The sequence below is a fragment of the Colletes gigas genome, unplaced genomic scaffold (genome assembly GCF_013123115.1).
Source record: "Colletes gigas isolate AHSC1104 unplaced genomic scaffold, ASM1312311v1 Colletes_gigas_Sc00006, whole genome shotgun sequence".
Lineage (NCBI taxonomy): Eukaryota > Metazoa > Arthropoda > Insecta > Hymenoptera > Colletidae > Colletes > Colletes gigas.
The window spans coordinates 8,383,959-8,411,003 of NW_025106635.1; the positions used below are offsets into that span (position 1 = coordinate 8,383,959).

The 27,045-nt window shown below is 37.5% G+C and overlaps 1 protein-coding gene across 1 annotated transcript in view; it reads left to right on the forward strand.

Moving 5' to 3' along the window:
* The window catches only part of LOC122395904, a gene marked incomplete at its 5' end in the record, with an annotated part of 30,841 nt that extends 15,346 nt beyond the window's left edge, over positions 1 to 15,495 (forward strand). The window contains 3 exons of the mRNA XM_043393818.1: positions 5,096 to 5,277; positions 11,453 to 11,693; positions 13,620 to 15,495. Coding sequence (XP_043249753.1) covers positions 5,096 to 5,277; positions 11,453 to 11,693; positions 13,620 to 13,867 — 671 coding nt within the window. The remainder of the gene's footprint in view (positions 1 to 5,095; positions 5,278 to 11,452; positions 11,694 to 13,619) is intronic.
* Positions 15,496 to 27,045: the final 11,550 nt, after the last annotated feature.

Sequence of the window (27,045 nt, forward strand, 5' to 3'; positions counted from 1 at the left end):
GAGGGATGACTCCTTAAAATGAAAACAAATAATTATGTCTGGATTAAGAATATTAGAGTCGTTAAATAAAATATTTTAGCTCTTATAAAGATCGTTGGAATAATTTGTGGACGATTATCGAAGCCCCGCGGATGGCGCGTTTGCCTTCAGACGCATCTTCTTGAAGGACTTTCGACTTCGTTGCTCTGGCATAGAAGAAAAAACACGCCCGCGAGGACCTCCACGCAAGATTTACGGCATCTGAATTTCTGACCCTCCATCCCCCCTGTATTTATCGTTCGGGTCCGGGTGGGCGCGTTCAAATTCCTCTCCAGAGACGTTTTCGTCCCTTGACGGCCGACTCTCGTCAAAGGGTGCCCTCGTGTACGCCCTTCCTAACGACTCCCATTGAAAAAATAAAGGACCCCAAGCTCGAAGGCCCAACGTACGCTTTTAATGTGGCCTGTCGCGCTACAGCGCAACACCGATATCTCATAAAGGATTGAATGATAGCCATCGATTGAAACAGCGTATCTTGTCGAGGAAATAAAAATTCACTTCCTCGATACTCTACTTGCACAGAAATGCACTTGAAATTTAGCTTATTTCTCAGTTAGCCACTCAACTCTGATATGCTTACGATTGCAATGAAATATTTCTTAAGGGATCGAAATAAATTTTTTTACTATAGATAATGCACATGAAACTCTTTAAAAGGAAATTTTATATTTCTCTCAAAATGACTCTAAACAGAGTTTGAAATTCCAAACTTACTATGGAACTGCACAAGAACTTCTTAAAATTTTAAACGAAAAATAGCCATTTTGACTAGGAATGTTTTCATCATATTTCAGAAACAAAGTGGCGTCGATGTTCGAAAAATTCCATTTGTATTTTCCACCGAGGTGTTTAAAAAAATAACAAAAATAGCCTGCTCCACGTATGGAGGCGTCAGAATGATTGCTCGACGCTCGTTAGATCGCTTCATTCCGCGACGATGGTTAAAAATTCACCCACGAGGAGCAACGAAGGATCTTCGAGGGCGATCCTTCGGGACGAACCTCGAACCTGACTCGTTTTTCGATTCGTTTTTTATTTTCAAGGGGAGTCTAATCGAGCCTTGGCTTATTTATTCGCAGGGGACAAGATTCCTCGACGCTTTAGCGCGCGTATGAATTAGGGGCAACATTAAACGCAGGCTCTCTGTCGTGGCTTTTGATCCTGCGACGCGCGTACCGCGACCTCTTCCTCCATAAACTATCGCGCGTGGCGATCATTATACAAGGGGCCACCGGTTATCGATGACAAATTTCACTGATCCGCTCGAAAGTTTCTGTTGAATGTCACGCATTCTGGTTAGTCAGGTGCAATAAACGAATTTCATTCGCATTCTACAACGACTTAATCTATCGACTCGTTCACATTTGTAATCGTGATTTACTACGAGTACCATTTTTGGTTCTCATTGGGAAATAAGCACTTGTTATAGTTGGAAATTAAGAAATTAAGAATCAAATAACTCGTTTATTAAATTTTATTAAAGATTGCAATGGAAAAAGACGTATTTGCAAAATTTATGCAACCAAAAAATATATCTATTATATGCATTTTGTAGAGGATGAAACCAAATTAAACCACTTGCAACAATGTATCCTTCTACGTAATTGATTTCGAAATACTTAGATTAATATTTTCTAATATCATCGAAATTAATGATACAAGAATTTGTATTCAAACTCGTATTTATCATTATAAAAGCAATACTCTAAATATCAAATTTCTTCAACGGTAGTACATAAAAATTATAATAAATTATAAATATAAAATTTAGATATAAATATAAATTAAAATATAAATATAAATAAAAAAATTATAAAAATTATAATGAATTAGAGTAAGCAATCACGTGAAAGGGACAAGTGTGCACAGCGATTATTCATGCTATTTTAAGTAACCTGCATGTTTTCAAGAAAAGTTCAGATTGAAGTTACTTTAAAAAATAGCTGGTTTTCTTAGAGTCAGATGAATGGATTACTGTCTACTATTGCGACAGCTTTATGATTTCACTTCAAATTCATGTTCGTTCTTAACGAATAAAATTTTCTGTGTCGCTGAATTCTTCTTGACGAATCGTTTTAATTAAACGTAAATTAATTCATTCGAGACCAGTATCGCAAATTGCAAGGTTCATCGTCGGCGTAACGGAATTCCCCCATTACAGATTTTATCAATCGTTAATATAGACGCAATTATTTCATCTATAACCAACACTCTGAATCGTAGATTTTCTTCATTATTTATGAAGTAACACTTTTCATTGAAATTTAAAGCAAAGACATTGCACACACGCGTTCAGCGTGGTTTTTCACGCGTTGCTAATGAAATGATAATAAATGCTATCCATTCTGTACGTTTACTCCGAGCTTCCACCATAGAATTGTCATTTTCTCGGGAAAGAGGCGCGTTATTTTATCAAACCGACTGTCTATTTCTCGCACGGCCAATAATTCCGAGAAAGACAAAGTTGCTGGCACGTGCGAGTGTTGTAAGATCCTATCCTCGCGTCTTATGCTAAAAAGCTCGTGGATCGCGGCGCGAAAAAGCGAGAGGGAAGGAGAAGCTGTAGGAAGATATGCATTTATGTATTCGCGCTTTGTTCGGTGTTAAGTTATAGTATTCGAACGCCCACTGACGCCAGTATCGAGTCAACCAACTCAGAGGTTCTTGTTTCTCTCTGTGACATAAATTTGTCAAAATCGAACAATCGCAGGCGATCAAACGTCGACGGTTTCTATGATCGACAAAGTAAACAAATCTCAAACTAGATTGTACAAGAAACTCTTTAGACGAGAAATAAAAATAAAACAAAATTGAAACCCAAGTCTTCGTTACCCAGACAAACGCAGTTTTATTGCAACGTATTGAAGTGAGATCTCCTCGTTGCAGTATCGAACTTGCCACAGAATCCGACAGCGGACGGTTACCCATTAATTATGAACATTAAATTACCACGTAACAATCCTCGCGAGCAGCAAATAGTTTCGCTCTTCTCGCTCCGATGCCACGAATTATAGAAAACTGGTAGTTAGTGGTACACGCGCGGTAATTGCAAGCAATCGCAGAAATTAATTGTCGAACAAGCAGATACCTATCTCCATTGGATTATGCAAAGAAACCTTGCGCGCGTGTTCCGTCGATGGCAATTATTTTTAATTATTCGCTCATACCTAATGTATCGAAATCGATACGTCAATGTATCATACGGCTCGGAATATCGTGTCTTCATAATGTCGTTTAGTATTCGATTAATGATAAACGGGGCCTGCAATCTCTCGTTTCGTAACATTTTCGTCCACGAGACTGCGAGACTCGGACTCACAACTTAGGACACACGAGAACGACCCTTGACTCATGAAACCCGATACGACACGATCCCGGACTCGTTGGACCCGACACAGCTGACCTTGTACATATGGAATCTGATACGAGCGAAGTAAAACTCATGGCACTTAACATAGGGTACACACTCATGGGGATCCCATGTGTGATACTCGTTGGACCAATACAGAATAGTGACACTCAATTTAGAGAAGTTACAGGGTCGTAGTCTCAATACACGTGACCTTGGTCTTGTAAGTACATATGTTACAGAATCTTTTTCAAAATCCATTTCATAATCTGAAAATAATTATTATTCTCACGATTTGGAATTAAAGTAGATGACACTTAACATAGGGTACACACTCATGGGGATCCCGTGTGTGATACTCGTTGGACCAATACAGAATAGTGACACCCAATTTAGAGAAGTTACAGGGTCGTAGACTCAATACACATGACCTTGGTCTTGTAAGTACATATGTTACAGAATCTTTTTCAAAATCCATTTCATAATCTGAAAATAATTATTATTCTCACGATTTGGAATTAAAATAGAAGACACTTAATCTAGTAAGTTTGTATTCAGGACAAATCATGGATTTATAACAATTGTATTCGAAGTTAACACTATAAATATTTGAAAATTTCGAAATTTATTACGATAGTTTTGTCAGGTTTCATAAGTCTGAATCGTCAAGGTTCCTGCAATTTTGATACCGTATCAGATCCCATTAGTTTCGAGGTTATCTTTATCAGATACCGTGAGTTCACAGTCGGCGTCGAGTCCTTTGAAGCCACCATTTTCTGTATTTGTACCTAATTTTTTCCGCCGAGTACGGAATACATTGTGTGCACTTAGGCGTATCTAGAACGCGGTTGCTTTCCATTTACAGCAGATGCCAGCGATTTCCGCGTTGTGTACAGCCGTACTATACTACAGAATAATTTTAACGAATTGTACATTTGCGTATGCAATTACTTAACGTTCGTAATCTACAACAAATACCAGAGTTCTATTAAAAGCGCCTGGTGTCCTACAAATGTTGATCATGAACTCAAGTTGATCCAATAAAAAGTCTAGATTGAAAAAAAATCCATAATCCTATAGAAAAATTCTGTAACGATTTCTACAATGTTTCTCCCCCCTGGAAACGAACAGGTTTTAACAAATGTTTCTTCGAATTATAAATAAAGATTTTCGTGTGTACTTTTGGATCAGAGAGGTACTGTGATACGCGTATTCATCATTGAAGGATGGAGGTGTTATCTTAAAGAATAACTGCACCCCCGTGGCGAAGTTAAAGCTCACTGTCGTTCGAATTATGAGTATTGCTACATGTCTTAACGCGCGAATAAATATTTGGACGCGCCGCGGGGTTCGGGGCCAGCAAAGAGGGAACGACCGGAAGAAAGAAATGCTTCTTAACAAACCGAAGTTATTAGAGGCCGGTAATGCTAGCCTAATATGAAAGTTACGAGCTCGTGGAGCCAGCAAAAGTGGGCCCATAAGTTACAATCAACCGGATACTGCCCACGGGGGCCCGAAAGTGCTCCGGTTAAATTACTTTAAGGGCCTCCCTACAGTACAGCCCTTCGTATTCTCGCCATGTGGTCCCTCTAATCCTTTGCACGCTTCTCCCCGCTGTCCGTGGTTAACGTTGATCAAACTGCAATTTCATGATACTTTCGGGCGCCGTCTGTTTGGAATTAATTATGCGATCGTGCTTGTTTACAGAGCCTCATTATCTCATACTCGAGTACGTGATGTACGGGAAACTGTTGGCGTATCTGCGCGATCATCGTACCAGGCAGGATTTCTACAATTTCAGCGAGGACTCGGCCGCCCTTACGTCCAGGGATCTAACAGTTTTCGGATACTGCGTGGCAAGAGGAATGGAGTATCTCGCATCGAAGAAGGTGAGCTTTTTCCTTCGTTAATTATAAAATATGACAAAGGAAAAATGTACTTGTCCATCGAGATCAAATAAAACGTCAGAGTATATAAATATGTTTTCCAAAACAAACTGAATTTAACGATTGTGTGTTCATCTTCGAAATATGAGCCTATAAGCATATACATTTTTTAACACAAATTCGAATGACTATTTAAAATTTTTTTTTTTAATTTTAATCTCGAAAGCAAGGAAAATACATAAAATCCCTGATAAAATAAAATCTTAAATAGAATTCTTTTGCTAGAGAAGACTATTTTTAAAATTTACAAATACATTGCCTTTTGTCTTATTTTATACTCTGAGAGTAGTTTCTCAGAAAATTCTGAAATTTATAATTAAAAAATGTCGGATTAATTTTTTATCTGAATTTTAATATTCCCCATTGGTGACTATTAAAAGTGAAAAATTATTAGTAAACTTCTGCAATACCGTTGTCAATTTATTTGGATCGTTATCGCGACGAGTAAAACGCGATTATTTAAATTGCTCAACTTCGGTACGCGCAAAGCGAGTAAAAATGTGAATACGTACAACTTTGCGCAAGCTCGGTACGCAATATCGGCGTAATATTTCTCGGTTTAGTGATCCCCGAGGAAAAGGAACACCGCGGAATAAGGAAAAAGAACGGCGGCTATTAAATTCGATCGTTTAAATTCTTTTCCGCTAGCCTCCACAAAGCTCGCATAAAGTATCATCTCCTCAGCGATTCTTATTAATTTCAAAGTTGGAATCCACTACCCCGTGGATGCACTTAAATCAACGCTCGCCTTATCTGTATTTCGATCACTCTTATGAGTGCTCTCGGTATTGCCACGAAATTTATTACGACTTTTGCATCCTCGCGTGTTCGATACCTCGCGTTCGAAGCCGAAACGAAACGGCCATCGTCTATTTATTGCGACATTATATCGAAGAATTGCTCCCGATCTTGCTACCTTGTATCAGCCCGAACCTGTTCTTAATTCTTCTCGAACGTGAATCAGTCCGTAAATCATGGCTGATCAAAAATAAAGGAGACTGATCTATTCGATAAAATTTATTCTCAATTTATGGAGCTTCGACTCGTTGATAAGAGAAGGAATCTCGAACCATTAAAGGTATTTGTCAGATAAATAGCTTTAAACGCTATGAAATGAAACGAAAGCTCTTGCAAAACACGTAATATACTTCGATAATTTTAAATTAGCGAATATGCTTGCGATTCTGAATTATGGCGCTGATACTATCCGAATGTAAATTCTTTCGAAGTGTCGTTGGACAACCTTATAGCAGAAACGTACAAAACGGGAGAATCAAGTTTTTCTTGTAAAAATGTAGAATGCAGAGTCCAAAGATCAACAACTATAACGTTTCTGGCCTCACGATTCGTTCAAAGAATGCAAAATAAATATTTCTATGCGCCCCGCGGTGCTTTAATGGAGTTTTTTACCCAACGATATCACCGAAGCTTCGAAGACAATCTATGTCATAAATTTTCTTTTTTCCTCGATGTTAGATTAACGTTTTGGCATTGCCTGTGCTTAACAAAAACAAAAACGATTGACGTAAATGTTATTCAGTTTGATAAGAACTGTTCGAAGTAACAATAAAATAACACCATTTTCGTAAAGAATTTGTTGCACACGAAAGGGCTTTTGAACCATTTAATTAAAAACAAATTGAAGTTCTTCATACCGAATAATTAATAATACAAGTGTTAGTAAGTTTTGCGTTTGAGAATGGAGATAATTACGAAGACGGAATAAAAATGTACATTATTTTTCAAGGATCAAGATTGTCTCGGAGCAACGTTCAACGTAATTGCACGATGCAGGAAAATGCATTTATCGGTGTGAATGCAATAATTGACGCAATATTCGCGAAGGTAATCCTTCGATTAGTAGAATTTCGCAAGGACGAACACCAAATAAACCGTCCATAATTATTTTCCTCGAATGTCGAATTACCGACGTTCGCGTAATCGTTTCGAGGAATTGCCGCGCGAAAGCTGATTTTCTGAAGTTAGTGGACAATAATTGCCCATCGGAAGGAAAACAATAGTTTCCAGCTCGGTCTGAGGAGCATCAAGGTTCTTCTTACGAGTACGGGAAACGTGCTCTCAGCTTCGAGCCTCCGTGAACACTTTGCATCGATTTCGAAAGAGTTTAAACAAATAAAATGTAGAAATGTGTATTAAAACGCGAAACGATCGTTTCGATGGGATCGGAGATTCGTGAGGTGTACAATGTTAGAGGGAAAGCAAAAGATATGACCGATTTACGCAGCCATATTCTAAACAGCTGATAGCTATCTTCTTCATTTCCATAATTCAGCCGTCCGGTTCGAGTTTTATACGAGTCATCATTTCCTTAATCCATTTCGAAACGACTTTCTTCGTCGAAGAATTAGAATAACAAATCACGGTCTCGTCTGCATTGGACCATAAATGCTTCACCGTATTTAAATTGAATCCATCGTAAAGAAACACTATGGTTCGGTTATTTTGCAGGTAGTTCGAGCTTTCTTGTAATTTTCTTTTGCTTCTTATCGCGATTATTACAATTTGCTTACTTTCTGTTTCAAGTGTGAGGCGAACAGAGTGTTTAGAAAACGCGATTAAGGTTCTAATTATCGTTGTTTCGCGTGCATCTTGCAGGAATGCAGTTCTCGCATTAAATTTCAATGATTCCCGTCGATCGGTAGCGGGCTGGAGCCGATTACAAAATTAAGAATGGAAAATAGTTAAGCATCATCGTCGACCGGTTATGATTCGCGAAGAGGTGTATGCACGCGAGAGGCTCGGGGCGTCAAGCAGCAGGAACCAAGTCACGATTGGAATCAGCATCCTGTACTCTTCGTTGGGATGGACGACTTAAGAGCAAACCGAGTCAGGATGTCGATTTCAATCAAAGATTATATACGTCTTCGTAGAAACATCTCTCGGGGCCGATACATATTGTACGGTTAATTGAAAATGGAAGCCACGGGTGATACACGGACGAGATCGAATCGACGAAACGAACTATCGAAACATTGGGTTTCATTACTTAAAACAATACATGACACACTTTCATTACTCGATAACAAGAAGTGTACATTTCAGATCGTCGATACTAAAAAACACTTGAATATAATACGAAGATCCAGTAAATTATTTGCTTATAAGTGTTTCATGAATCATTGAGACGTAACTATCCATTTAATACACCTGAATGATTTCTATAATTGGGTGACATTTATATTTCGTAAGAACTGATTCAAATTTTTTTTTTTTTTGTTTTCAAGCCTTTCTTGGGAACCTATGGTTCAAAGTTAGGCGACCACGCGTAGAAATTAAAAGTTCAATTAATTATTACGTATAGTTACCATCTTAGAATCCTGTAGGAATTTTAATAATTTTGAATAATTCAATAATTTGCAAACCACTTGAGCGAAGTATTCAGACACATGGTACGTTGCGTATGTGTAAATCATTTTCCTCCGACTATATACAGCGATTACGTATTGTCGTCACGTGTACGAAAATATCTAATTATGTATCGGTAGAGCCAAGGAAATGGCTGACAGAAGTAATATTTAAGGTGATGATTTCAGGATGTGGACGGAACCTCGTGGCACGTTAAAAATCAACAAAACATCGATTGTGTAACAGTAAAGATTCTTTTTCTGTTTTACAAACACGAATGTTTTACAATAGAGAATATTTTATTAATAAAACAATTCGTTGCTACGAGTATGTCACTATGAAGACCAAAATATACCCCAAATATATCACTCTATATGAACATATAAAATTCATAATTTATACTTTTTTTCACGATGTTCATTCTTTCTCGAAACGATAAAGATAACGATGTCCGTCCTGTTTCTTTACCTTTTTCCTCTGTGCTTTTTTAAAACGCTAGTTAACCGATATTTATCGCAACTTCTATTCTTTACGAAGGCGTCTCGTTTCTCCTCGAAAAGGACGTCACGTATTCCTCGAAAAAGACGTCTCGTTGGTTTTTCGTCCACACATAACCGCGTTTCAGTATATCGAACATGTTAACATGCCTCGGTGTGCAAACCGAGGCAGGATTCGAGCGGTAAAACATATTTTCATCCGCTCGAAGCGCCGACGAGCGCGCAAAAAGCACGAGCGGCTCAAAGGCGACAAATGGATCCTCGTTCGAGTTTTTCGTTAACCGGCCGCGATGTTCCTGCCTCGCCGCGATAAATCAAAAAGATGAAGTCATTAAAGAAACGGCCAAGATGTATGTACACCCAGTTTGCTTTGACATTGAGCTGCACGGTTCATTAGCATCGCCGACCAACGATCGGATTTTCCGATCGGCGAATCAACGTTTTTCTACGCCCGGTTCGTTTAGGAACAGGTTCCCGACGATTCTGATATTATCGGTACAAAATATGAATTACTTTCACGCTCCTGGAGCGTAGGAATTTTGATTAAAACATCGAGAGATAGTTAGGTATTTTGGAAGGAAAGGAGGAGAAGTTGGTCCACGATGGTTGGTCTAAAATAATATTCCCACGCGTATTCGTAGAATGGTGATTCGTTATAAATGTACAAAATTAGGTTACTTTTTTATATATTGACATTTTTAAGGGGTTGTATATGAATGAATTATGAAAGGAACTTGCTAACCGGTCGTGTCACGTTGTAAACATTGATTCTGGTCCTATTCGTAAGCAGGTTTTCTCATGAACTAGATTCCTGCAAGGATTGCGAACAGATACTTTTGTGATATCCGAATTACAATTATTTTTGATATAATAAACAAGCTGTTCAAATACAAAATGTACAGATACGTAGAATAATGAAAAGTGAAGGTAAAGCTTGGACTAAATAATTAGGAACTTCTATAAAATATTAAATATATCCAACATCTACACTGATGTAATTATATTATTGTATTTTGTTACCAAATGTAGTGTCTAATGGCTCTAGTATGGGTTATCACTTGCAAAAACACACCAAGTTATTATTGATTTGTAATTTTGTTTTATATTGTTAAACCTCTCTATTACTTTTGTAATTGGATATTACTTGTTCGTTAATATTAAAAATGAAAGAAAAACTGCTTCGTAAATAGGTGTGAAGTAACACAGTTGTAATAAACAACATTTGGTAAAAATTAAATGGAAAAGTATTTACAGGAAACAAGTCAAAAAACAAAACAACTTCATAAATAGGAGTGAAGTAACACAGTTTTAATAAACAACATTTGATTAAAAATAAATGGAAAGAAGTTTTATGTGTTTGCGCCTCTCTATCAGTTTTGTAATTGAGCATTATTTGTATCCTAATATTAGAAAAGAAAACAGGACAAAAAACAACTTCGTAAATAGGTGTGAAATAACATATTTATAACAAACAACATTTGGTAAAAATGAAATAGAAAAATATTTATAAGAAACAACTCCGCTGACATTTAAAAGAAAAACAAACCAAAACAACTTCATAGATAGGAGTGAAGTAACACTCCTTTCCAATATGGAAAGAATCCATAAAAAACAAGTTTCTCTATAATAATGAATCACCATTATAGTGTATTATGCAAATACAAAGTAGAAGTAAAATTATACGTATTCGTCACGATTCGACGTTTCGTGTTTCATTTACGAGGATCTCATACGAATTTAAGTGCCCCCGCAAAGAGGAAAAGAATCGCTCAAAAAATTCTATCGAAACGATTTACGATAAAGACACGCAAAAAATTGACAGATTAATTTCCTCGTTGTCCTTTTCCGCGTCCGACATCACGTCGGCCGGTTCCCATTTCCGTACGGTGGGTCACGTAGCGGCGTAAACTAAATCGAATTCGGCTTCCGTGGGCGTGCAAATGCGCGATAAATCACGGACAATAATAAATAATAACGAGTAGCGGCGTTGCCGCCGGTCGCGGATTCCGCCATAAAATTCGACTCGTAAATATCGCGCGGAGGAAGCGACCGTCGAACGAAGGGGGTACGGAAGGTCGAGTTTCTCGCTGCCGCGGGGAACCCCCCGTACGAGGATACAATTTCGTGCGTCCTGTCACGCGACACTGCGTGATGCGGTTGCGTAACAGGACGTCCACCTGCGGTCGCGTACCCGCGAGCCTGGAGAAAAATTATTGTACATCGGATCAACCTGTGCCCTCTCCTTGGTCCCGCAGATCATCCACCGTGATCTCGCCGCGAGGAACGTGTTGGTGGACCACAACAAGCTGTGCAAGATCGCGGACTTTGGCATGTCCAGATTCGCGAACGAGGACGGCGAGGTGATCGAGACCAGACACGGAAGGAACGCCCTGCCCATCAGGTGGATGGCCCCGGAATCCTTGATCTACTCGCTCTTCACCACTAAGACTGACGTATGGAGCTTCGGGATCCTGATGTGGGAGATCGTCACCCTAGGTACGTGCTTAGATCATTTCCTGGGTTAAACGTCGCGTCGTATTGGTCATAGCAACGATGGTATTATTTTTTACGGGGTGTAAAGTGATTCTATGCTGAAAAATACGTCGAAAAGGAAAGGTAACATTTTTTCGTTTGAGGCTTCGTTTTGGAGATAATTCTAATTTGAATCGTTTGGAGTGTATGTCCATGGATCGCTGTTTTTACTGTATTGTACGTATGAGTTTTCTCGAAAATGGAGCTTCAAATGAAGAAATATTACTCTTTTGTTTTTACTTATTTTTGCACGTTTTAATGTGAAATTTTATTAGTGACTCTAAAGAATTCAAGATTTATTAATAAATTCTGAATTTCTAATTCTTTGATCTGAATTCTGATCTATTTTCTATCAGTTTGAACAATTTCCACTAATTGGTTTTCTATAATTCATCCTGATGGTATCGACTTCCTTGCACCGTGAACATAATACAGCTAATTATACAGTAATAACATCCGCAGAAAAGCAATCTAGACAATGGTGAATGGGAGCGGTTCGACTTTAATTTCTGTTATAAAATCTAAGCCTAAGCGTAAATGGACCGGGGGACTCTCTTCGCAGTAATTGCACGCATAAAACACGTCGAGCCACGGACTAATAAAATTCTAACGCCCATTAAAATTCGTAATTCATTCGTTGTTATTAAACCTGTAAAATTAGGTCGGAAAATGAGAAATTGTTTCATGGAGCAACATATATTGTACACTGTGATTCCTGCAAACATTCTCACAACATTATTTTTATAATCGTAGGGAACGAATGTTGCATAAATGTGGGTCTATTTCCCTTCTTCTTTACAATCCTTAACATCCTTTTTAAACATATTTATTTCAGAAAAGCTTTGATTCTTTTAGCTAACTCAATTTAACAAATGGACTCTCAATCTCAACTGAATTATTTCACTTAATGTTGATTTTTACTAAAGTGGTAAATGGGAATCAACTTTTCTTTAAAGCATTTAGAAAATAATGAACTAACGGAGGATTATATTAAACAATTATTAGTTTAAACTGCGGTGGACCTCAATAATCTACTTAGGGGTTAAAGTAGAGATATTCTTCGTACTATAAAAATATTTTTCGATTATAAAATAAAATATAAACTCCTCAAGAATGTTTACTTTTCAGTCGAAAAAAGCTCACCCAAAAGCAGTATTAAAATTCCAACTTCGAAAAGATTAACCCTTGAACTTCGAGTCTTTATTAATACGAACGACTAACAATAGTAATTGCAATTTTAAAATAAAAATTTAAAAAATAAAAAAAATTTTCTCTTTTCCACAGAAATGTATAAATATCCATGATTTAAATTTTATTTATATATAACATATATGAAACTTGAATCGAGCTATGGCACCTATAATATTTGTGGAGTGTAAGGGGTTAAATAAATTTTAGAAAAAATACAATATCGTTTGCACGAACCACGCTTTTAGACAATGCTCAAATTATGATATTAGTAAAAAGAAAACACTTGGTGGTCTCTTCAACGTGGGGGATCCAAAGTCGATACCGAAGAGCTCTAAAATATATTTCTCGATCATCTTTGACGCGTAGCGTAACAGACACTGATATATCGATAACAAAGGAGATTTCTATGTCCATAGATTCAAGATAGCTATAATATAATATTTATGAGGCGCAAGGGGTTAAATAAATTTTAGAAAAAATACAATATCGTTTGCACGAGTCACGCCATTTATCATCCATGCTTTTAGACAACGCTCAAATGATGAAATTAGTAAATAGAAAACACTTGATGGTCCCTTCAACGTGGGGGGTACAAAGTCGAAACCGAAGAGGCTCTAAAATATATTTCTCGATCATCTTTGACGCGTAGCGTAACAGACACTGATCTATCGATGACGAAGGGAATTTCTGTGTCCACAGGTTCGACACCGTACCCGGACATGACGGCACGGGAAGTCATGCGGAACGTGCAGAACGGTTATCGACTGGAGAGGCCTTCGCACTGCCGAAGCGAGCTGTTCAGGGTGATATCCCGATGCTGGCACGCCGATCCAGACCGCAGGCCGGAATTCCAGACGCTGAGGAGGGATCTGGCGCAGCTGCTCGAGGACAACATGAACGGACATTACGTCGATCTCGAGAGCTTCGCGTCGGAGTGCACCGATTGAAAACTCCAGCCAGAAATTTCGGGAACCGTCTCGCCGACCCTCGAGTCTCCCACGCGCTAGAAATCCGCGATCGATCGATCGACGCGCCAGAGGGATGACACGGCCCTCTCGGAGCTCTTGGGACGAAGCTAGGAGTCGAGAAATTGAAAATTCCTCGAGAAAGAGAGTACGAATTTTTATGAAGCAACGCGATGTCGATGAATGCAAGTGGGTGAGCCAAAATAAATTGGGAACAATTGCAAGAAATTCTGAATATTTTTTGGGCTTTTTAATAAATGGAATCGTACTCAGTTCTTCTGGGGAATATTTATTCCGAAAGAAACGAGGGAATCTTTGATCGTGATAAGCTCATTTTGCACTCCGTAACGATAATGATTTCGAAGCTAACAAATTTCGGGAGTAATTTATTTTTGATACGTGAAACAGAATTTACCGAACACGTGCTTTGCAGTGCGTTTGCATTTCCCTTTGTCGAAAGTGAGAAACGAATACGAATCCGTCCGAAAGCCTTCGATTCGTCCAAAGCACAGTGCTATTGCAGACTTTTATGCTAGTTGCGCGCCAGTAAGACGAAAATCGTTAAGATATATCGAATAACGATAACTGTTAAAATACGCACAAGATGACTTATTTCGCAGACGTTTGAAATATTGTTTCAAAAGCGTTCTGTCACCGAATCCTTTTAAAAAGTATTTTTACGAACCAATCTCTTCGAGCAGGTGCTTAAAGGATTCGCAAAAGTGCTAATATTTAATCTTCCGAGAACAACGCGTCGTGTGGAAAATATTCAGTGGACCCTGAAGAAATTATCGAACGTGAGAGTAATTTTGGACGAGATCGTTTTGTACGAAACGAAGAGAAGAACGACGACAACGCAAATAAGAATATAATACTTCGAAGACAGAGACATTCTTTTGGTTCTCGAAAGCGGAGAAAATGTTTGGAAAGGTCTAAGTATTTCGTTTTAGTATTATTATGTATCTAGCGTTCTCAATTAATGCGCCAGTCATCGAGCGTTCGTTCGCGTCGGTGTTTTTTTTACTCAACGCAGACGTTTGTTGCATCGATACAAACGTTCAATAATTGATAAAAGAAGACCAGCAAATTTATTCGACTCTGATAAGATAATTTTAACATTGTTCGTTGACTGTAACGACGCGTGTCTCGATTGTATAAGCAACAAGAATAAATTGAAAATTTACAAATTCAAAAATCTAACATCACAACTTTACGCAATAATTTTCCCCCCCAATGATTTCACCGGTTTTGATCTTTGAACAGGAGTCTGCGTTCCGATGGAAATTCTCTGCTCATAACAAGAAACCCCGACGTGCAAACGATCGATCATGCAACTCATCGCGCCGCGAAATGATCGCGTTTTGACGATATCATTTTGTCCCGCGTGTCTTATATAGTGACGAATCCTCATTTCGGAGCATTGTACATAAAATCGCATTATTAAAACGGGTCGAAAAAGAAACGACCCCCTCTTCAATCATCGCCCTATCATCTGTATCGAGGATTATTATTTTTATTATTATTATTATTATTATTATTATTATTATTATTATTATTATTATTATTATTATTAATATCTGTATTATCACTGATTAATCGTTATTAAGCACGTACATTCATAAGATTTTCAATCGTCGATTTATTCTTAATCATTCTAGTCTCTCCCGATGCGTCCGGGGTGGCGATTGGTCTTTATTTTATTGCAACACGTAAATCACGGACAGACACGCGTAAATTTATTCTGTATTGTGATATATCTGCGTACTTTTATACCGTGGATGCTCCCCAGAGCCGATTAAAGCCCCCACCATTGTCGGTTGTTTATCGTATTAAGTTTTGTATCTCATACGGTCGATTTCTCTTCGACGCATCCCTCGACCTCGCTTACGCATCATCGAAGAGAAGCGACGCTATTCGATATCACATGTTATCACGATGTTACTCTGCGTAGTTTACGATACGAGCGTATATACGTACGCTTTATTCCCACCCTTTCCATAAAAAAATACAAGAATTACTGTATGTAAACTCAACTATTGTAAGAGCTCTTTTTTTTGTCAGTAAACGTTGTCGTAAATTTCATTCGACTTTTTTTTATTTCTCGAATATTTCTAGTTCGTTTTCCAACTACCACCCCTTGGGATAGTTATCGTAAGGCGTTCTGGCTCTGCTCGAACGTGTTTCGTTTTGAAAAATCTCATTACACGAGTTATCGAGTTTGCACATTTCTGCGATGCAAAAATCACCGTTTCTTAAATTGGACGCGCAAACGCGAGACTGCGTTCGGTTCCTGATTAATCGAGCCGCGTTTGCGCCGGACACGCAGATTTATTCGCGAATGAGCGGACGAGATAAGGGCGAAAACCCTATGGCGGCGGTGAGTTCGGTTCGTTCCATCAAAGTCTCCAAGTCGACGATCTAAAAAAGAGAAAACACTGCCAGGAAGAATGCCATTTAAGAAAGTATGCATCGCCAATGTTCCGAGAGACCGAAGGATAATGCAATTTTAGCGGTGTATCGCTTAAAAATATTTTTTACATTTACCCTTGTGTTCAAACGTTTCACTACATTTAAAATTAGAATATACTGTAATTTTCTTTTTCGTAAATCACGTCCCATAAATAAGGTCAATTTTATCCCTGAATTTTAAAAATTCTGATTCTATTCGTGAGAAAATCAAAGTCACAGTATAATTTCAGCTTAAAATACTCTTTTCTATCTTTCAAAATGAACGAGTTATCAAGGTTAACCTGTCCTAAGTGCTCTGTATATCGCTAAGTCAAAAGGAGGAAAGTGACAGTTGACATTTTTCGCGCGATAAACGTGGAAATAATTACCGTGGAACGCGACTCGGTACGTCTTCATTAAACTAATTGAAGGGACGCTCCGGTCGTGCATCGATTTAATTGCGAAAATGTACGAACGAATTGTCCAAGCAGTACACGTGGGCGTGGAACGATATCGTTCGCGTGCTTTCTCGCTTCTTAATTATTATTATCGCGACACCGAGTCCCTTCGCTCTTTGGACCTTAATTAACTCGCGAACAGGCGAATCGATACTCGTAAGGAATTGCGTTCTTGCACGTGACCGCACGCGACACCGTGATTTCGGAGTTTTATCGACGCCACTTAACGCAAACGCGAAGTCCTCTTCGCCAAATTACCGTCGATTTACTCCAAATAGCATGAATTCCACGAATCAATGATAAAATTGTTCTTTGTTTGCTCACAAACAAGGTAAGTGGCCCTAATTTCAACCCTAAAATTAGGAATTACTTGATATTGCTAACACTGCATTAATTATGACGTTGCTACGGAATCACAAATATCCTTGTACGGTAATCTGTGTAAACTTTGTTTATAGAATGATTACAATAATGACAATTTATATGTTGAAAAGTGAAACACTTTCTAAAAGAATCGTACGGTATCAAGAATGCTACTAAAAATGTACTAAACATATCTAACATTAGAAAAGGAACTTAGATGATTTGAGATATCTGGGGAATGCAATTTCATATACTTTAGCGCGTCAAAAACATCTATGGAACCTAGTAGCCAATAAAACATGGTATTAGAGAGTTAGTATTAGGAATATTATGAAAGTCTTCTGATATTATTATGTTTGTTATTTTATCTTGAATATTTACTAGAGTCATTAATGTTCTATTATCCAAAACTCTCCTAAAAAAGGCAATCATGGTTTCCTATTAAATTAAAGATTAAATTTTAATAGAAGCCTGATTTTTCACGTTTACGATAATAATATAAAAACAAAAGTACTGTTCTAAAAGAAGAAAATGACTGCATGCTGTCAATTAGAAGATTCAATCAGGCAGCTAGAATCTCAATAGACACATCAGTGGAACAGTAATATATTCACTGATGATAATCGTACGAAGCATACATACTTCTAGGATAAATTACCATCAAATGGCTTAATCAGTGCTATCCGTCAATTGGAATAAATCAAAATAACACGTACCATTCATTGAATCACTTATAACATCCACTGTTGCCTTCGATTACCAAGTGTACAAAATTACTATAATCTTCATGCAATTGCAAGATCGCGATTGATTCTTAAACTTTCATCAAAATTGCATGATGATGAGGTGAAAAAAATCTCCTTAATTATATTTACAATAAAAGAGAAATTCCTCTTTCCTAACTAATCCTACATTTGAAAGTGCAACACATTAAATTCTAATCGACTGTGAAATAATATTATTTAAAAATTCTATTTAAAAACAATCTTCTTTACGACCGATATAATGGAAGCAAACTTTTCTAAAAATTCTGGTCGTTAAATTCGAATTCCATCCAAGGGCAGTCTGTTACGTACACTTTCACCCGTAACACCTAATTAAGGACGATTATCGTTCGCGTAGCCAGCTTGCAATTAACTCTGAACTTCCGTATACACCGTGATCGCCGATCGAAGCAGGAAACTGCTCGATGCGGCGGTAAAATTGAGTTCCGTTATATGGTCGCGTCGTTAAAGGGTATTACGAAGCGCGCGGGTCGTTTGCATAATTTTAGGAATTATCTCTCGAACCTGGTAACGGTATTGTCCTTCGAAACACCCGAAAGGTCCTCGTACCGTGCAGTACTTTAAGACAGAGTGGATTTCGCGAGACTCGGAATAATTAAACTACCCAGCCAATTTATGGCCACAGAACTCTTCGTGTATCTTTCACTCTGTCCATTAATATTAAGCTAGTCCTTTGAATAGTTACTATCTTCCCTAATGGCTCGATCAGTACGCAAAAGCGCTGTCAATTATTGCCAATATTGTTTCATTTTAATCTTGATCAAACGTAACGTTAAAAATTTTGCAAGATTCTGAATAACGATGTTATTAATCTTTCGACTATTGTAACTTTGCGAAAGGAAATCGTACAGGAAGTCCCTTGAGATCATTTTAAACGGAACCTCTAGAAAATTTGACAAATTTAAATGTCTCTTACAAATTTTCTACGCGATTACGGTCACCATGAACTTGACAATTTGAGTCTCTTTTGAAGAGTTAGATAGATGTTTAGAAAATACGAAACATATAGAGTGATTTACTGTATATAAAACGTGTTGAAAAACAAAGCAGTACCACCTCTGCTTTTGCTAAACACTGTCAAACCTAATTAGATAACGCAGATATCGTAATTATTATTTTTAAAAAAGATCAAAGTGACCGTAACAGTTATGGAAGAAGTAAGACGCGATACCGGTTGAGGGTGAAATAAGTTTCAGCAGAAACGTTAGGGATAAATCTGCGAATGAGATGTTGCGTTCAGTGTTATCTTATCATCAAGTTCGAGTGATTTAAGAAGGTGTTGCGGCAGTGACGTTTTGATTGAATGTCGGCTAACAAGTTGCATACACTTCCTCGTAACAAGCCCGACAAACGTGTTACGTATGAGTTATCTCCAAAGACGTTTGGCTTTCCTGTATCCTGTTCGCCGTATGGTTGATAATGTCCTCTGGAACATGCAAGTTCAGACAGGGTGCGTAATCCGACCCGAGAATCGAAAAACTCTCAGGTATAATACTACGGTAAAATTCTCCGTGTTAATAGAGACTCATCATCTTACATTTTAAGCAAAAATAAAATGTGGACCCTTCTAATAATGCAACCTTTTCACATTTTAAATTATATATTGAGCTTTCTTCCATCTCAGATTTGTGAATAGTAATTATCTTTCCTTGTGGGATGATTCTAATATTACGATATTTTTTAATCTACGAATTATTTTGTATCTAACTTATAAGAGAATGAATGGATTAGCAAAATAGTGGAGTAATTAAAAATAAATTTTCTGCGTAATCATCTTTTCTGGTGAGATGTTACTAATATTACGATACTTTTTAATGCACAAATTATTTTGCAACTAACTCGTTACAAAAAAAAATGAATGGATTAGCGAAAAGTGGAATAATTAAAAATAAGTTTTCTGCGTCAACGCGTTTCATTGTTCAATCGTCGAAACGTCCCGCAGTTAATCCCATTAATTTTCCATAAGTTTAGCATAAACGAGGCTGACGAGCACGACTCGAGAGGAAAGAGATCGCAGAAATTGGCCAATCTTTCCAGACGAAAACAGATACGAGGGAAGCATAGAAATTGGTCAGAGTCATCCGACGTTTCCAATGGTTCCTGAAGTCTGTTGGTTGCAATTGCGTGGATGGCATATTCCTGGCAGAGCCGTGTTCGCCGCGCCGTGTATCGGTGCACGGATCGTTATCGTAAATTGGATCGCATTCCGGAAATCTTGAAACAGCCGTAAAACGTCCAGACTCGTTTATGGCCACGGGGTAAACCGATGGTCGTACGAGAAAGAGACCTAACGTCGCGAGAAAAATCGCATAAACGATCCGCGAAGCGCACCGATACTTTCCGTGCACGTATCCGCGGCCCTCGTACCGCATTTTTATCTTCTTAATCAAATTTAAAGTCCGAATGTATACTGGGTGATTCTAGAAAATGGGACAATCTCTGATAATACTCTAAAGATTCCAAATATTTATGGAATAAAAAGCAAGTGAATTGCAAGCTTTTTACACTAATCGATTTGCATCTAGAAATATGGGTTAAGTTAGAATCATTTAGAACCCAATACTTTACAATTTTATATTTGATTAAAGCATCGAACAAATTTTGTAGTTGAAAAATAGTCTTGTGAGTGAGTTTCTTAATTTTTGAAATTGTCATGCCTATTTCTGAATATTTGGAGTCGTCTGTGTTGAATAATGCGACTGACTCGAACTTAGCGATTTGTATAGAGTTTCTATCCGCACGTCCAACGCGATTACTATGCATTTTAAATTATAAAGTTTCACAAATCTCACGTTCGCATCCCGTAGGTTAATTCTCTCAAGTTTTCTCCCTCGTAGTTCACTTTCAACTGTCCTTTCTCTCGACTGCAAACTCTCATCCCATAGAAATGTATTCGTACTCCTACGCGATTGAGCATTATGTTCTCTAACGTAACTTGAAGCTCGATGAACGCTCTAAATTACAAGATGATGGAAACTAATTTCTGTGAGACGGTGATTCTATATTTTCTAAAATCTATGCTTCGCGTCGTTATATAAAAAATGCCAAGGTAGCGAGACTATTCCTTTTTATGTCCTTCGAGCAACGGTAATAGAAAAAATCAAGGATCATCGAAACCGATAAAGGGGCAGAAGTCGATAGCAAAAATACTTTTATTGGCGAAATGATCGTCGTAAATTACAATTTCAATTAACGCGAGCATCGCATCGGCGTTCGTCTTTAATGGTTGTCGTTAAGAAGGCTGTAATTTGTGCTCGTTTTAGGGATAGATAAAAGTCCCTCCGATGACTTTAACGAGCCGATGGATAGTTATTTTACGAAGGTCACTGGGGTAAGCCTCGCGTGCAGGAAGATTCTCTGGGAACGTGTGTCTAGGTCGCGGTTGCTATCTATAGAAAGACTTTCGCCTAGAAATCAAGTTAACGGTGTCCAGATAACATCGCGAGAGTAATATGAAAATCGAAAACACACGAACACCGTTCGAGATGACATCGAATATTCGAGAGGAAAGAATGCATCGAAAGTGAGCCGTGACCAAAAATTACGAGAATTTCTACGCAACGCCTGCAAACAAGCAGTATAATAAACCAGCGACAATTTGAGACTTCATGACCTTATCTTGCCTAATCAAAATAACAATTTAAACTTGTATCGACTGCAAACGACTATACAAATATTATAATATTGATCAATCTAGTTTTCAACATTTTTAGCTAATTTAATTCCCTTAGAATATTTACAAAATTAATTAACGATGAAGGAATATTATATAGGATAGGTAATGAGAATCTGATGATTTTTGGAATATGAAAATGAATACTATAAAACATCGTCATCATTCTATATATAAGTTTTTTATATTACTTATGTATAATTCAAATTAATAACAATAGATTGGTATTCCTTTTAGCTTTGCCAATTTTCTTCGTTAATTAATTTTGTAGAAATACTGAAGAGGACTAAAAGAATATCGAAAGACAGATTCGATGATTATTATATTCTTTTCTACAAACTAATATTCTCACATGGAGATATACTGAGGATCATAATTTTACCGTTATGGGAATGAGTCTGAAAATTCCTGACAATCTCGTCGTTACAAATCAACCAAAACTGATTCTCTTAATACATATGGAGTAGTTCATTAATCTTCTGTAACAGCCTATGATTCTAAGGTCATATATCAATTTTTTTAGATACATAATCCTACCTTTTTACATTGCGATTTAAAAGAAATTACATAAGCACCACCAGAATGTATTTATAATGATTATTAGCTGGAATTTATCGTACAAAATGGATACACTGGAAAGGTAATTTTTATTGAAAATTGCACTTTAATTCGAGTCTCATTATCATTCTAATTATCCATCAACTATTTTTTAATTTTTCTTGAAGTTAAAAGTAATTCGTATTATGGAGAATTAAATTGAAGTAAAATTTAAAACTTTGGATACAGTAATTGTTATCAGCTCGAAAACTATCCCGTTTTGTCTAATGTTGGAAATAATATATGCAACTGTTTATCCATTATAGAATGAACTATTTCTCTTCTTGTAAACTGTCAAATAACGCTGTTGTAATTACGAATGTTATACAATAACAAGTACTCCAAGTACTCCACTGAATTTTAATATTTTTCAGAGTATAATTTAAATAAATATCGAGGACATTCTAAGACATGGAAAATCGATGTGCCAGTCAACGTGTTATTAAAGACTCGACATACTTTCTATGTATCACCAAGAATTTTAAAATGTTTGAAAAATTTAATTTAATTTCCCTGGATCAAAGAGGTCATCCCTGACAACATATCATCACATTTTATTCTCCCTCACGTGCAATTCTGGGATTTAATAATTACATGATACGTGATACGAGAGATACTATTCAAAATACATAAATCTGTTAGTTTGGAGTGGCCTGATTTTATCTTAACTATTATGACGAGTTATATATCTGTGGATTTGAATATCGTGACTTTCTATATTCCTCATGTTAGAAGACATTTCTGAACTGTTCAGAAGACTGGTCCAAATATCATTAATTCAAAGAAAATACTAAAACTCTACAGTACAAGAAAATATTTATTTTAAATGTCTCGTTTAAGCAACATACTAGAAACTTTAAAGCAATGGATGTCCACACTGATTGCGAGGAACGAGATCTCTGATTAATTTTTACAGTGTATATAATGTGGATGTTGTGAACATAAATTTCCATTTCGAAGAAGTAACGCGCAATCAAAGGTAAGATCGTATCGACGCGTTCCACTTTCGTTCGTTACAGGCTGAAAATTTTACCTTTCGTCGATCAAAGCCATTTCTTTTTATAGTAAAGTTAACGAGCCCGTGACCCAAATATTTTACGAAATGAGCGCGTTTCACTTTACCGTAACTTGCCGAAATAATGCAAAATATCCGCGCGTCGAGAATACCAAACACAAGTTCGAAAATAAAATAAAAACAAACGATTCATTATAGTTGGGAAGCCCCACTCGAATTATCAAAGCAAAAATCGATTTAGAAGAAACGTGAGTTCTTACAAACTCTATTTTTAAAATTAGATCTACGTATATTTTCTATCCAAGTCATTAGAAATATACAGCAATGGAATCCAACTTTTACCAAAGAAATTAAAAAGAGATAATAATTCCTGGCGGCAGTTATGTCGATAAAAAAAAGGATTGCAACGATTTTATAAAAACTTTGGAATGAAAAACTGCGCATAACTCGATGAATAACGTAACAGAAGGCTACGCCATACTTGAATAGTTTTAATTTAATGGTACTTAACGTTCGTAATCTTAGGTTGGTTCTCGAGGGAAAGAAGACCGGTAACGAATCGTTGATGAAGCGACTTTTACAGAGATAAAAGACACCGCCGCAGGCTGTCCCGACCATTTTTAGACGCGAAAGACTCGCCAAGGCTTTAGAAGTAGCTGCGTCTTCCAATTTTGCGAACATAAAGGCACATTATTACATCCCTCGAAGGAACTATGCCCATACGAGCAGCGAATATCGAAATCCTTTGAAACATCAGCCATTTCTTTCCTTTACGCAATTTAAAGTCAATAAACGCTTATTCGTTAATAAATAGAGCGTTAAATATTTTCTAATCTAATTCAAAAATAGCCATCAAGGATCTATCTAAACCCAACTCGTCTATTTAAGAATTAACAGTTATTTAGACACACCTGCAATACCAAAGTCGAAGTAGTTTCTGGGTCGTAGCGATCATTACTGTTACAAAATTATGGCACTCTTTTACCGTCGAAACATCGAAAGAAACAGGCACGCAATTAATTTTTTACGAAACGGGTTAATGAAGGAAACAAACAATTTCTGGTACCGTGTAAATTGCGTCGTTAAAAGCTAATTAAATAACACTGAAAGAAGACAGTGGGTGAAAGTGACTTCCTCTAACGACGAAATAAACGGGGCTAAATTGAAGAATGCGCGAGTATCGTTTAATTGCGGACGTGTCGTAAAATTGTAACACGCTTTTCGACATTCCAGTTCTCACCATTACCTTATTTACACATGTATGTACGTATTGTTTCGCAATATTCTCCCTGTGAATCGCGGATGGCACGCGTCCTTACAAAAATAAAGATCAATCGTCTAAACTAGATTAAATTATTTTTTAAATTAAGAATTTTTTCTAGAGGCTTACAACGTCCAACACTTTCAGGCCATTCATAACAAAACACATAATTACACTCGGGACTTGGAATTCTTAGAGTTCTTGGCACTTAACAGAGATTGATGCATCAGAGGAGATGACCTCTATACGTCGCAATTTTCCGTTAATAATTGAATGGACCTTCGAATCTTTTTTTTCTAGCAACAAGTTGGAACGATCATAATTTACTTTGAAACTATGAACTATCCACGCTGAAATTAATTTTTTTTTATTTCGATAATTAAGAATCCGTATGCCTTCAACTATCAAAAGTTCAATGAAATCCAAGTGGAACAGAGGTGACCTCTTGAAACGTCGCGATTTTCCGTTAATAATTGAATGGACCTTCGAATCTTTTATTTCTGAGAAAGCAACAAGTTAGAACGGTCACAATTTACTTTGAAATTATGAGCTATCCACGCTGAAATTAATTTCTTTTTATTTCGATAATTAGGAACCTGTATATGCCTTCAACTATCAAAAGTTCAATGAAATCCAAGTGGAACAGAGATCTTTCTCCCTTCGGACGTCAGACCTCTGCAATAAGACTTCGTATAAGACTCGATGCGTAAAGAAGTGTCACACGGAACACACAGCGCGACGAAAAGATTTACGTTTTAAATCTCCTTCCCAATTTCTCTCGAAGCGTGGCGAACATCGGAATCGTCTTGTCGCCGTCAGCCAGCCTGTTCACATCCTAAAACACGCGAATGCGTAAATCAAGAACGCCCCCCAGTCGCGGTTAGTCCTTTTTCACCGTGGCCACGTTGCTCGAAACGCACCGTGTAACAGGTTCGAGTGGCTGTTGGGGGGACGTTGTCGTGGCGCGCATAACGCCTATAAACTGTCCCATACCGAAGCCATAACAGTTTTCTTTATCGCCTTAACTGACCCGGCGATCGTCCCGCGATCGATTCCACCGGCCGTTTATTTCTATTTCCACGACTCCTTTAAATATCCGCGGCGAGGAAACCATCGCGAGGGCAGTATCGTTAAACCATTCGGTGGAACACCTTACGGCGATCTTTATGCGCCGACTATCGGTTGCAATGCGTCGTTTCGGAATGCAGATTCCCCCGGCGTCGTAGACTGCTGGACAATGGATACCGTGACCGCCGCCACCAATGGTATCCCGTGACAGTTTACGCGTGCCATTGGTAGCGCTGGGTTTGTAAATTTATAGAGTAAAATTAGGGGGATCGTAAACGCTTTACGCTTATACGCGAGATTTACACAGTTGTCCCGCCGTGGGTAAGTACGTTTTCACCGTGTTGCGTTTCGAGACGTTCGAAGAGCCATTTGTCGGGCATTTATCTAATATCGCTGCTTGCAATTAGAGATGGGAATGACTGACGATGTTATTGATAATTTAATAAGGGGGCAGTCTCGTGTAAACGTTGCAAAGTTAACCATACTTATTAATTTTTTTAAATAAATTTTACATCTAACGCTGTAATTCATTTTCGTAGATTACTTAACTATCCTTTGGGAATACAAAATAAATTAAAACTGTGAAATAAAAACACAGTAAACATGTGTTTAAACACTGACGTAGGTGATTGCAGCTCTCAAGGTTGACTAAATTAAACAAAATAAAGAGATTTTTATTCGGTAGGTTTCCTGATTATCGCCTGAACCAAAATAATTAATTTATCATTCTGTTATTTTTGTCATTTTACTTACATAAACTCATTACAAAAATAACCTTTTTTAACAACATGTAAAAATTTCGGAGCAATCGAATGTATAGTTTTCGAGATTTTATCTACACCAGTTAAGAAAATTACATTTCTAGAGAAACGCATTTAAAGTCTGCAAGATCATACTAATCGTACATTAAGTAAAATAATTCAGTTGAGATTGAGAGTCCACTTAAGGGTTAAATTCGTTACGTTATAGCTTCAAAAAATGTTGAAAATATCCAAGAATAGGGAAAACTAATATGACAGTCAATGTGATAAAGAAAAAGCCTGCTCCTTAAATAACACTATTTCGTTATGAAATAATTATAAACTCACCCATAAGTAGTATCCAAGCAAACTACAAAAATCTTCTACTCAGGAAAGTTGCTGTTGTTAAATATAAGTCGTCCAGAGAAGTACCCAGTGTGTGTTGTTGGTAAGTTGGCGGCTTGAGACGACTGAGGGGCGAGGGCAGGAAGCCGTGACGTTCTCCGCTTGACAGACGCGATTGACTAAGCCATCTACTTCGCGGATGGGCTCCGTCACGTGACGACTGCTTCCCCTTCCACGTCCACGAGCCTATTGCGCCTATTGCAGTACGCACGTGCAGATACGAATGCCATCTTACCAGCATTGAACACTATGAAAGTTTTTTTTAAATCCCTTCTTCGTCCCTGACAAGTTTCTTTTTTATTTATTTATTTATTGTTTTATGAAATTGGTTTTTTGTAAGAAAATAG